Raw genomic sequence first — 12,095 nt, 5'->3', positions numbered from 1 at the left:
CTTATCATGCATCAGACAGTTCACCTTTGCCCTATGGCCATGCTGACATCTGGCACTTTGTCCCGTTATCTGAAGTTGACCACAATTTTCATCTCAAAACCTTATATTTCTTGGTATTTTTCCCCATCCAGGGCTGGGTCTGTGTTGGTCTGGCCCTGTCATAAATACTTAAAGATTTCCCTTCCAGATAAGGCAGGCCTTGAAATTTGCCCAACAACAAGCAACAGGGCCTGTCTCAGACCTATGGAAAAAAAATAGCCTTTTTCAATTGTTGCCAATATTTTGCCTGTGAAGAATATTATCTATTTTAATACATTGTATCTTGTCAACACACACCAAGTCGTTTTCCTGATATCTTTATTTTAGCTGGGGAAAATGTGTCTCATGTCTTGATTTAAAAACTGCAAAACACACATGTAAAGCCATTTTAGTTTCAGTGTTTGAAAACTCTGCTTTTTATGTAAAAGGGGCCTTTGATTTTCTGTTGCAAATGCGAAATAAAGGCTGCTTTTCAGTTCTACCTTTCCGTTTGTAATGAAAGATATGCCTTTTGATTTCCAATGCTCGGCCATTCACGTAGCCTTTTCAGTTTGTCAGAACTCTTTCTTGTGTTACTGACAGAAACACACGCTTCAGTGTGGAAGTTTTTTTAAGACTGCCAGGTCTTTTTTTTCCAGTGGGCCTTTCAGTTATGTTTGTTGGGACCTTTGATTAATCCCCACATATGTGTGCATGTTCCCACAATGCCCCTCCTGCATATGCCCTCATATTGTTAATTTTCGGTTAATTTGATCGATAGGAAAGATTTTCTTTGTGCTGCTTTTCTCCCATAAATTTCTATTGCACACCCTTTCTTTTTGCTTTGTTTTGACTCCTAGACTGACTTTTTGGAGGCAAGTAAAGCCTTCTATTTTGCTTACCTTATCCTTTTGTTACTTTTTTTTAGAAAACTGACCAGTTCATATTACGATCAGTACTGCAAGACTATGGGCCTCATTACACGGATGGCGGTAAGGATTTACCGGTACCGGTAAAATACCGGTACCGGTAAATCCTTACCGCCTTACTACGAGGTCCCTTTGCGGGTTGGGGGATTTAACGCCTGCTTTTTGCAGGTGTTAAAAACCAACCCGCAAAGGGACCCAGGGAGCTAATTACGGTAACGCAATTTGCGGTACCGTAATTAGAGCCTTCCCCATTCCCATTATGCCCTATGGGGCAAAAATGGGAATGGGGAAGGGCAATGGTGGAAGGGGGAATTACCACCCCGCCAACCTTGGAATGGGGCAGTAATTCCCCTTTCCGCCAAGGCGGTGCCGGTATTTTACCGGCATGAACCATGGCGCTAATAGCGCCATGGTTCTCCGCCATCCGTGTAATGAGGCCCTATATCCCTTTATGGATTTCATCTATTTTGTATTTTTCACTTTAGTGTGATGCACACATCACCGTAAAGTGAAGTTCAGTTAGTATACTTTCTATTTTTTGTTTGTTTTGTTACAATTGCAATATTTCCAGAATGGGTTGGTTCCTCCACCCCCTCTCTCTCCCTCTCATTCTCTCCCTTTTCGACTCTGTCTCTTCAAATTCTCCACGCAGATGGCTGTTTTGTGTCTTTGGGACCAGCCATAAATCCACTTCCCCTTGGTACTTTGCCCATAAAATGTGAGTTTATAACAGACACACACTGCCAAATAAGCATGTTACTTACCTGTTCATTAGTTGGAGAGTGCATATAAACAAGTATTTTGGCCACAATGATAACAAATAGCTAGACAGTATATCAGAAAAAAGGAAAGTGACAAAATAATTCAAATGTGCTTCCGTTCACTTATATCATGGCTACTCATCATGTGGTGCTGCAGGTGTTTTGCACTTGAACTCCCATGATCCCTATCCAGAATATTCATTGGTGAAGTCATCATGGGAGTTGTAGTCCAAAACATATCGATGGATAAATAGTGAGTAACCATGTACAAATGTAGTATTTCTAATGGAAATGGTTTGATGTGGAACACAAGCCTAAAGTTCCAGGTGTGCAGATCTGTTGTTCAGCGCATTTTTATGGTTCTTCCTTGGTTTTGCAGCTGAGGGCACATGCTGTGGATGTAAATGGAAACCAGGTGGAGAACCCCATTGACATTGTCATCAATGTCATCGATATGAATGACAACCGACCCGAGTTCCTGCATCAGCTGTGGAATGGGACTGTGCCCGAAGGATCGAAGCCAGGTAAAACCTTCTCACACAAGTACATAGACGCCCTCTTCTTTATGTAGGAGAGATTGCCTGCATGTTGAATGAAGCCACATTTGGAATGCATATTGTCCCAGGATGATTTATGAGCAGATGTTGAAAATGTGGCATCATCCTGTTCTACCAGCCCAGCTGTTCGTTGATTTAGTTGTCTGTACTATCTTAACGTGCTGCTATGGGAAATTGCAAAAGTGGCTGATCGGACACAAAGAACATTTTAAGAGAATTGTTTGACTGCATGGTTAGCTGACAGTGATTGTAACACAGAATGTCTACTGTAGCAAGCAAACAATGGTGTGCATAACTTCTTCAGCGCAGTATAAATGCTTTTCAACATAACATAGGCTATTTTCCCACAAAGGGTGGTTAAACAAAGCCATAATTGCATAAAAGCACTACACAAAAGTTCAAATGAACTATGTGCCTCTGGAAGGCCTACGCACTCCCTTGTACTGGTCTGGTACACACACTCTGACTTCACAACAACACAATCAGAAGTGGACACACTGAAGTTATCAAAAGAGTACTTAATTCCTCAGAATAACTTCATATTTGTCAGAAAAAGCTGGCCCCTATTTCCCTGGCACGGCCAATCTCAATACCCTGGACATGATGACAAACGGGGACACTGGTCACCAAAGTTGGTTTGCCAGGGAACTGTTGACAGCAAAAAGGGAATTTCTCTGAGCTAGGAAGTGAAAGCAAATACTATGCCTGTAAGACTGGACTGGGAGCATGCTGACGCTCTCTAATTTTGAGAAAAGAGTGCTTGCTAGGAGTGATCTGCAGGTAAAGTCTCAAGAAGCATGGTATACATTTAAATATGAGATGGTTGCCTGTATGTTTAGTTTGGGCTAGTAGATGGTGCTTGCACCACTTATAAGCCGAAATTATTGCATTAGCTAGGGTGAAATGGCAGCTAAGGGGTTACACAAAGGTTGTAGGCGGTGTTTGGTTATTTGCCCATCTATTAACTGTCCATGGCCATGCTAATCCCAATGGGTATTCCTTCGCAGTTCCTGCCCATCCCCGCCAAAAACACGTCCTCATGGGAACTGTTTAAACTCGCTTTAATCAAGCTTTACCATCTAACTTTTCACTCAAAGTGCCTGCCAGGGTGTTTTCAAAGCAGTCTTCTGAGGGTTGATGACTTAATTGGAGCTGTGAACATGCTACTGGTGTAATAAAAATGTCTTAACCAGGTCTGCCTTCAGGTACTTGATTTATAAACACCTTGAATGTCCTTGTTGCGAGAACTTAGAACGTATATAGCTCTACTGTGTCCCGAAGGTACCCTGGTACTAAAGGTAATACTTTTAACAAAAAGATGGACCATGGCAAACCTACGAGGAAGCAAAAACATAAGAGTAACAAACAAGTACGGATTGAAAAGAAAGGTTTTCGGAGCTTTTCTAAACAGGAAATGTGCAGCAATAGAACGAAGATGAATGGGTAGAGAGTTCCATAAAACGCAAGTCCTATTCTCTTCACTGAAGTCCTGTTAAAAACAAGCATTGTCAAAGCCAAAAGTTTTGGGTTATGTATAATTATTAGGCATGTGCCAGGATCTGCTATTAGATGCCCAGATACTTGCACCTTTTTTCACCTGCTATCATCAATGGGCAGTTAATACCACTAGGGTAGTGCATGGCAAGTGCTTTTCCCATGCCTACACAAAATCCCAAACTGTTGGCATTGCCAATGCTTGTTTTTGTTGCTGTCTTTCTCAACTATTTGTCTTTTTGCATGTCTACCTTATATACAGGCCTTTTACCCAACGTCACAGCCAAGTTTGTTCTTGCCCCTTCTGCTTTGGCGATCAGATACCCGAGGTACTGACTTGGCAGCTCGCACAATACAATTCAATCTGCATTTATTGTAAATAATTCCATGTAGGAATCAATGTCTCCGAATTGTATGCCCTTTTGAACATTAATAAAAAATGATACATAAAGAAGGACATGCGGGCACCTTAAAGTGCTGCACAGCAGCACCTTGCCCAGGCTTGAAACCGGCATCCTTTCCGAAGAATTATGCAATAGTTCTCAATAATAATGCAAATTGGCAAGTGTGGTCCTCACTGTGTTGCTGCATCCTCCCGAGTAGCTGCATAGCTGCCAACATGACCCATTCTAATCTGTAAATGAACTTTAAAATGTGAAAATCAGAACTACAAGTCCCAGAATGCAAGGAAATAAAACAGGACTGGATAAGCACCTACAGATTGGATTGGATCAAGTTGGCAACGATGTAGCAGCGAGTTTAAGCTGCATTGGCCAGCAGCATTTCCTGCCTGCCAATCCTCGAGCCACCCTGTCTTCTTGCAAGAAGTGTTTTCATTTCTGAAGCACCATAATACTGAAAGTGCTTGTCAGACTCTTCTGAAAAGTCATCTGCGTGCTTGAAAAAACACTGTATGGAATTAGTGTTGCTGCTAGTGGGGGGCCTTCATCCGGACATGTTCTCTGTTTTCTGAGTCAGAAGAAAATAAGACACTCCGCTCTCCTGCCCAGGAACATTGATTAACCTGAACTCGCCGTGTTGTGAGCCCAGGGGCTCGTAAGATTGCTGTAGATGGGAAGTGTTTGTTAAAGGAAGTGAGTGTTTTAAGTAACCCCCTGGGTAATGTGAGTTAACTGTTGACATGCTACTGACAGGATTATTTCCTCTGGTTTCAGGGACCTATGTGATGACGGTGACTTCAATCGACGCTGACGACCCCAAACAACCAAATGGCATGTTGAGATACAAGATCAAGTCCCAGAATCCCAGCACTCCCTCTCCCAACATGTTTACCATCAACAACGAGACCGGGGATATCATTACGCTAGCTGCGGGGCTAGACAGAGAGGTGAGGCGCCTTCCTCGGCACAGCGCCAACAACACGTTAGTTTAAGGCCCGCGAGGGGTGAATTGCTAGGGGGAATGCCTTCTTGCAATAACAAAAAAAACAGATATTTATGTATGAGTAAATGTTCGCAGTAACGTTCATTTAAAATAAAATACAGTACTTGTATTACTTAGCATGATCTGGCGGCTGGCGCGCAACAGAGCAATGGCGACAGACATGGATGCGCGCCCCTCCAGTGCGCATGGTTGAGGCCTGACCCAGGCGGCGCCTGAATGCAAGGCATTGTATGTCAGTGTGTGTGTGATGCATGGCGTGCGGAAGTGGACTCGCGGCTGACCTTTCAGAGACGAGGTGTCCTCCCTGTAAATGATACTCCCGCAGCCTATTACCTAGCAACCCACAATACAGGTGGAACTCGCCTGAGCGGGAACCAGATGCCTGCCCGAGTCCCACAGGAACAAGCAGGCCCTTAACCCACATGATGTATTCACAAAGGTCCCAGGCCTTTTGTGGAGGGGCAGAACAATATGGTGTGCGCCCAGGAAGCTGTGACGTGTGCATTTCCCTTCCTGGGATGGCTTCATCATGTATTATGTATAGTTGGATTTCCAAACTTAGGTTTGCAAGCAGACATCGGAACATGCAAACTTTTTGAGTTGCAGTCTGTTTGGGGAAGATGGGTTACTTATAGAGGTATTAAGAGATGAACTTACGTAGGATCTCGTGCCTGTTGCCGTGGCACAGTGCCTACCCTAGGGCCAATCGCCTACAAACATTCCAGAACTTGTTTGACAAAATGGAAGTCACTAATGCATTAGGTTTGACACATGTTTGAATGTGTGTATGAGTTGTGAATACATCTCAATGCACTGTGCCCCAGACCCTGCATAAGTGCCCGATTTACATTGCCAAAATATATTATATTTATTTTTACTTATTCATTTCATGTGTAAAGTCTTTTATTTGGCTAAAACACGTTACAGTGTAAATAAAATAAAAAATAAATTGCCAAAACATGTGGCCACAAATCTGCACAGCTTACGCAATATTTGGGCTTGCTCTGCGTGTGACCAAACTGTGCATGGTCGCCTTCATTCAGCTGTTTAGCCTGGACGCATGGCCCAGTTACTTCCTGAAGGAGACTCCTGCTGTAGTCATGGGTCGGGTTCGAAGAGCTTCCTGTATACGTTAGAAACACGCATGTACAATCAATGATATAGCATGCTGTGCTGGCATAACTGGCAGCGTATTCCTGTTAAAAAAAAACGGCCCTCGTTTATTGAAATGCTCACCAAGCTCTTGCACATTAGCAAGAATGAGTGGATCTGTATCACAACCCGTCTCCTCCTGAGCTGTGGGCTCCTGCACGTCGCTGCTGTAGAAAGAGGACAACATTCTGTGCAAGAATGAATGCGCATATCACTAAAGCAAAGGTAAAGGCTGCAACCTTCCAGAATCGTTTCCCATGATCTTTGATGTGCGCGACACATGCAATGCATGCATAACCCAACACGCCCTCTGTAAAGACCCCTCTCTCACAGGAGGAGTTTCCTAATTTTACATGGCAGTACTGTGGAAACGGATCGCTTAGCATGTGACCTGGCCTTCTCTGCCACCAGAGGCACTGCTGGGTGGTGGGGGGGCTGAGGGGGCTATAGCCCCAGGTCTTTTGGTTGTAGCCCCGGGTAGAAGCTGAGGGGTTACTACCAAAAAGGCTAGCTAGCCCCCAGTCCCGACACTCCCAGAATTAGCGTTGCCCCAGATCTTTTCCAGACCGAGCAACACCACTGTCTGCCACCACCCTCTTAAGCTTTCCACTTTCTCCACTGTTGGTACTGGTGAATGCAGGGACAGCAGTGGACACTACCTGGCGGCCCAGTTTCTGTCAATGGAGCCAGCGAGATTCTAGAATGAACACCTTTATTTTCTAATCTTTTGGTGTGGGTATACGTGGGGACCGAGTGAAGACAAAAGGGGTTGCTCGGCACCGCAGCCATTTTTGTCCTTAGACGTCATGGGTTGCATATTAGGAACAGATAAAGACCACTTGTAAGCAGTGCCGGATTAAACCCTGGGGAGGCCCCGAGGCAGTCGAAATTCCAGTGCCCCCCTCACGAATTACATGAATGCTAACGCGTCGCAGGGCATTGCGCAGCGCACCAAGGCCTCTGCCTTCCCGGGGCCCCTAACAGGAGTGGGGCTCATAGGCCGGTACCTAATGGATAATCCGGCACTGCTTGTAAGGAGACATAAATCAGTGCATTCACCTAAACATCGTGTCCTAAATCTATAATGCACTTTTCCAGTAACAACCCCCATGCACCATTCCCAACTAAGCTATGTCCCACGTGCGACATCCAGCAGCCGCATACTGTTGTTTTGCCAAAGCCAGTTCCTCTGTGGTAATTCACTTCAACAAAAATCATTTCATTGGGAAGTAAATATATATATATATATATATGATTTGGTTGAGGTGGTGGGAGGTAGGGGTTGTAGTGGAGGGTATGGGTAACCCATTTTAAACAAAGAAAACCATGCAAATGGATTTGTGTTGAAGTAAATTATCCGCGAGTAATCTACTTTGGCAAAACAACATGGAGTCCAGCTAGCTGATTAACTTCAGCTCTGACGTGTGTTAGATCATCATTGGAGTCAAGGAAGCGGTGTGTTACATACAGGAGGGAGAACTGGTGCATGTTACGCCTCACAGCGTTTTTAAATGTCTTGCCCCAGCACAAGCTGGCATCAGAGAGCCCCCTAGTGTTAGTGCTGTTGTCATGAGAGCTGCAAGAGCACATCTCGGGCAGCACAGTGTGTACACACACATACGTGGGCTGACCTGAAATGAGAACCACTGCCCACACGTATCAACAGAAAAGCACAATATGTACTTAAAAAGTAACGCACTTTTAATATTTGGCGCATTGTTTAAAACAATGTCCATAGAATCCACACATGGACAAATCCCGATGTCCCAGATCTCTTGCCAACCGAGCGTACAGTACCTCTTCCCTGTGTCCTCCCCTAGCTGCAGGCTCTGGTCCGGGGAAAGCAGTCTCAGCCATTATTGTGTTTACATGCAGAGGGTTGCATTGCACACCTTCGGTCTCTGGCCCCAAAGAGGTCCTTCTGGAAGAAAGGCAGCTTTCAAACCCCTCTTATGTTCTGGTGAGAGAATGCTTCAAGAGCAAAGCTCTTAAAGATTGATTTTAGAAGGGCCGTGGAGTCTGTTAGCTCCTCCTTGATGCACAACAAGTGCACCATAGTGCAAGCTCTGTTATAATGGCGGCCATTTTGTATAAGCAAATGAAACTGTTGAACTTGGGAGAGAGTTATTGAATATTGGTTTTAAGAGTTTGTATGTTTCCATGCTTTTTGGTACCTTGCCCTTTACGATGTTCCCGATCCACCACGGCCACCATTATAACAAGAAATGACCACACCAATAGGTCTGGCTTTACGAAAGTAGAGGGGAAGATATTTTTTAAAACCTCAGCAGGACAAAAAAGCCTTAACCTCTACATTTGCAAAGCAGATATATTGGTATTACCAATCCTTGATTTATCAACATGAAGACTTCCTTACAAATTAGCAAACATATGCGCTGCTGCAATTTTCCTGTCTCCCGCGGGGCGCCTCGGAGGGGCAGCATCAGGGACGCCGGTGGTCCGAGCAGGCATGCCATTCAAACAGAACTTATCGTTGAGCACCATTCTCCCCCCTCCCCAACCTCCCTTTAGACTTAACTGTAAAGAATTTCTAATTAAAATTCTTGGAGTTGTTCTCACTGACCTGTAGACTCTTTTTTTTTATTGGAAAGCGCTCATCTTTGGCTGGTGTACGCTGCACGGCTGACCCCACTCTACGTGCCATGTCAGGCATCAGGAGAGCATGTAGGAGGCGGGCTAATTATGCCTTTTATGTACAATGTGTGAAGGACATTATTTCCTGGAATTCAATAGTATAAACGAAGGGTGCTAATTGTTCATTCATTTACTAAAGACGTCATCCTTGCCAAGCTTCTCGCTCGTTTCTTTGAATTTAATTAACCACAGTTATTAAATAATGCATTATTAGCTAAGTGGTCGTGCTTTTCTGGGCATTCGAGAATTCGGACCCCTGTTGCATCTATGATGTTCTCCAAAAAACACTCAATTGGTGCAAACACGTTTCTAAATAAAGCCTCTTTTTGCAGCAGGCGGTCAGAGCATTTTGTTAGCTTATAAAAGCCCGCCATAGTTCCTGCAGTCCGTCCGGGGTACACGAGGCAACATAAATGGCTGAAACTCCACACAGAGCGAACATGGCGCTCCCGTTGTGGACGAAACAAGCTGCTCTCTTTATGCAAGGGACGCTTTATGTTGAGAGTTAAATTTGTTGTTGTTAAAAAAAATATCCATCAATTGTTCCCCCAGCTAGCCAACTGGCTTTGTAATCGTGCTTGGTGCTGCAGTTCCCATAGTGACGTCCATTAGCGGCAGCCAAGATGTTATCCTTGCGCAGCCTCCCGTTAAGCAAACTGTGGCCGATGAAATGATGTATCCAACCGCGCGCCGAGTTCCTTAAACAGATTAAAGCCGCGCGCACTCTGGAGTTCTCTTGAGCCACCGTGCCAACACTGACCACTTATCTCAACTGGTGGTTGGAACAGCTGAATTTCTCCTCTTTTTGATTTCAAAATTAAGCAGCATGTGTGGAGGTAAACACGTCCTCCAAACACTTACAAATTGGTCTCTGAAATACGAAGCAGGCCCTCACTAATTAGATACGGAAAGATGGAACAGCTTGATACTAAACCATTTTTTGAAACATGTTTGGCAACGTGTTTTAAAAAGTCCTGCGTTGTTACATTGCTGGACATAAATGCGCATACAACTCCACAAAATGGACTGTTATCGTAAAATAATTTTGGACGGTCTGCGAAATGGGTTCCTAGATTGTTGGGTCTTTTATTCTTAGTTTATATATCATGTTTGAGTTTTGTTGTTTTTTGGAACATTGCATTCATCGTAAGTACCCGTAGACTTATTTTAATTGGCGACCAATATAACACATACATAGGCAAGGAGGAGTTTTAAGTAAAAAACCATGAGAGATATCCATCTGTGGCCGACCAAAAAGAAACCACAGATGGGCGTGGCTTGTCCAAGATGACACAAGCGGGGGAAATCTGGGCTCCCGCTCTTATTTCCTGATGCATGTACTGACTCAGCTGGAATGTAACCGGGAAACATAGGTAACACAACCTATCAGCCATGTAGTTAGATCCCCATCAGTATTTACACATGTCGGGCTCGGTGAGTCAAAATTACCAGGGAGCAAGAAGCAAGCTGCCAAATTAATTTGAGCAGTGCTTAGTGAGTTCTCCTTTTTAGGTTTCGATGAGGACGGCTTTAGATTTCCTCCAGAACCCGGTTATCTAATGAAAAATACCCAACAGAAATGGACTCCGGGATGGTGCTCCAATTTTCCTTGGTGGCTCCTTATGTCTCCTTTTAGGAAGTTGTCATTTTAGCATGGTTAGTCACTGGAGGATGTCGCCAGCCATTTAAATGTGTCTGGTAGCCTTCGCCTACCTTCCCTGTACGAGAGAGCACTTTGACTTCCCACCTAGTCCGGATCCTAAGCTACCTCCCATCACTAACAGTAGGATCCTGGATTGGTGGGCTTGGGAAATGGTCTGAGGAGCTGACGCCATTCTCGGTTAGTCACGGTACTCCCCACTGAGGGAATATCATTTTGGACCTAAAGACATGTAGGAGATATCGCAGCTTCATGAGTAATGTCATTTAGCATGCACAAGATGAAAAAACAAAAAGGTGTCTCGCAACATGCTATGTTGTACTACTAGAAGACTTGACGGGTAATGTGTACTTTTCACCGTTCCTGATGATGTTATGCCATATAATATTGAGCCAGAAACAGCATCTTCCAAAATAGAATGTGCGTAGCTAGTGGAAGACTTAGACTAGAATATGCACTTCTCAACATTCCGAATGCTATCCTGCTGGATCTGATGTACCCAGAAGCTCCATATGCCAAGATGCAATGCACTGAACTATTGGAAGACCTAGAACTGAATCTGCTAATTCCCAGCTTAATGATGCAGTCATGGAAGATGCCATTTCGGTCAATTGTGAAAAGGTCAATTTGTGAAAAAAGCCATTCAGACCAGGCTTGTAGGGGGCAGGGAGGATTTATTCAAAATCACCGGGGCTAAACAATCTACACAATATTGTTATCTATTTTTTTTTTATTAAGTTTTCTGAGCAGGACAACTATACCAGATTCTTGTACATATATCAAGCAATTCGAAATAACCCCGCTATATTGAATCAATCCGTTCAAAGGGGAAATATCCACAACTCCACAAGACACATTAGGCCGAGGGCAGGGGGTGCTGGTTAACAACAAAGACAAATAAGGGAAAGTGGGGTTTGGGGGCACAACAGGAGTGGTAAGGAATACCTGCCTAAAACCTTGTGGGGCCTGAATCCTTAACAGGCTCTCTGGAGCACCGTTCTTTGTATAACAGCGTCACCTCCCCCTCATTCTCCCACTGTCTCCCGATATCGTCTTGTACTACTTGATGTCCTCCTGTAGAGCATTACCTTCACTTGTGACTATTAATGACCTTGGAAGGTGTTGAGATCTTCCAGACTGTAACAGATTATCTTTTTATCAATCACCTCAACCCATAGCAAAAGCTCTCTCTGACCCACAACAGAATTCTTCAATTTCCTCATATCACAGGAGAGTTACCACCCCTGTGGTCAGGGGCAACCCCTTATCTAAGATATGCCAGAAAGGTGTGACATGAATTCAACTCCAAAAAATGTACACCATCTCCCTACTAGCAATTATTATCCTGTATTGGTTTATGGTCTTTGCATCGAAAATGATGCATCGAAAATAAAATCCATCAAAGAAAATCCATTAAAAATAAATGCATTGAAATGCTACCGTTTGAATTAAAAGTACATATCCA

General features: G+C 44.0%; 1 protein-coding gene across 1 annotated transcript in view; it reads left to right on the top strand.

Annotated features, from left to right (window-relative positions):
• Nucleotides 1-12,095, top strand: part of CDH2 (cadherin 2) — a 419,239-nt gene that overhangs the window by 349,828 nt on the left and 57,316 nt on the right. The window contains exons 6-7 of the mRNA XM_069620955.1: nt 2,088-2,232; nt 4,935-5,107. Of these exons, the coding sequence (XP_069477056.1) occupies nt 2,088-2,232; nt 4,935-5,107 (318 nt within the window). The remainder of the gene's footprint in view (nt 1-2,087; nt 2,233-4,934; nt 5,108-12,095) is intronic.

This window comes from Ambystoma mexicanum, chromosome 5q, assembly GCF_040938575.1.
Source record: "Ambystoma mexicanum isolate Mex_15411 chromosome 5q, UKY_AmexF1_1, whole genome shotgun sequence".
Taxonomy (NCBI): domain Eukaryota; kingdom Metazoa; phylum Chordata; class Amphibia; order Caudata; family Ambystomatidae; genus Ambystoma; species Ambystoma mexicanum.
Note: the sequence above shows the minus strand (reverse complement) of the source record. Positions and strands in the feature narration are given on the sequence as shown.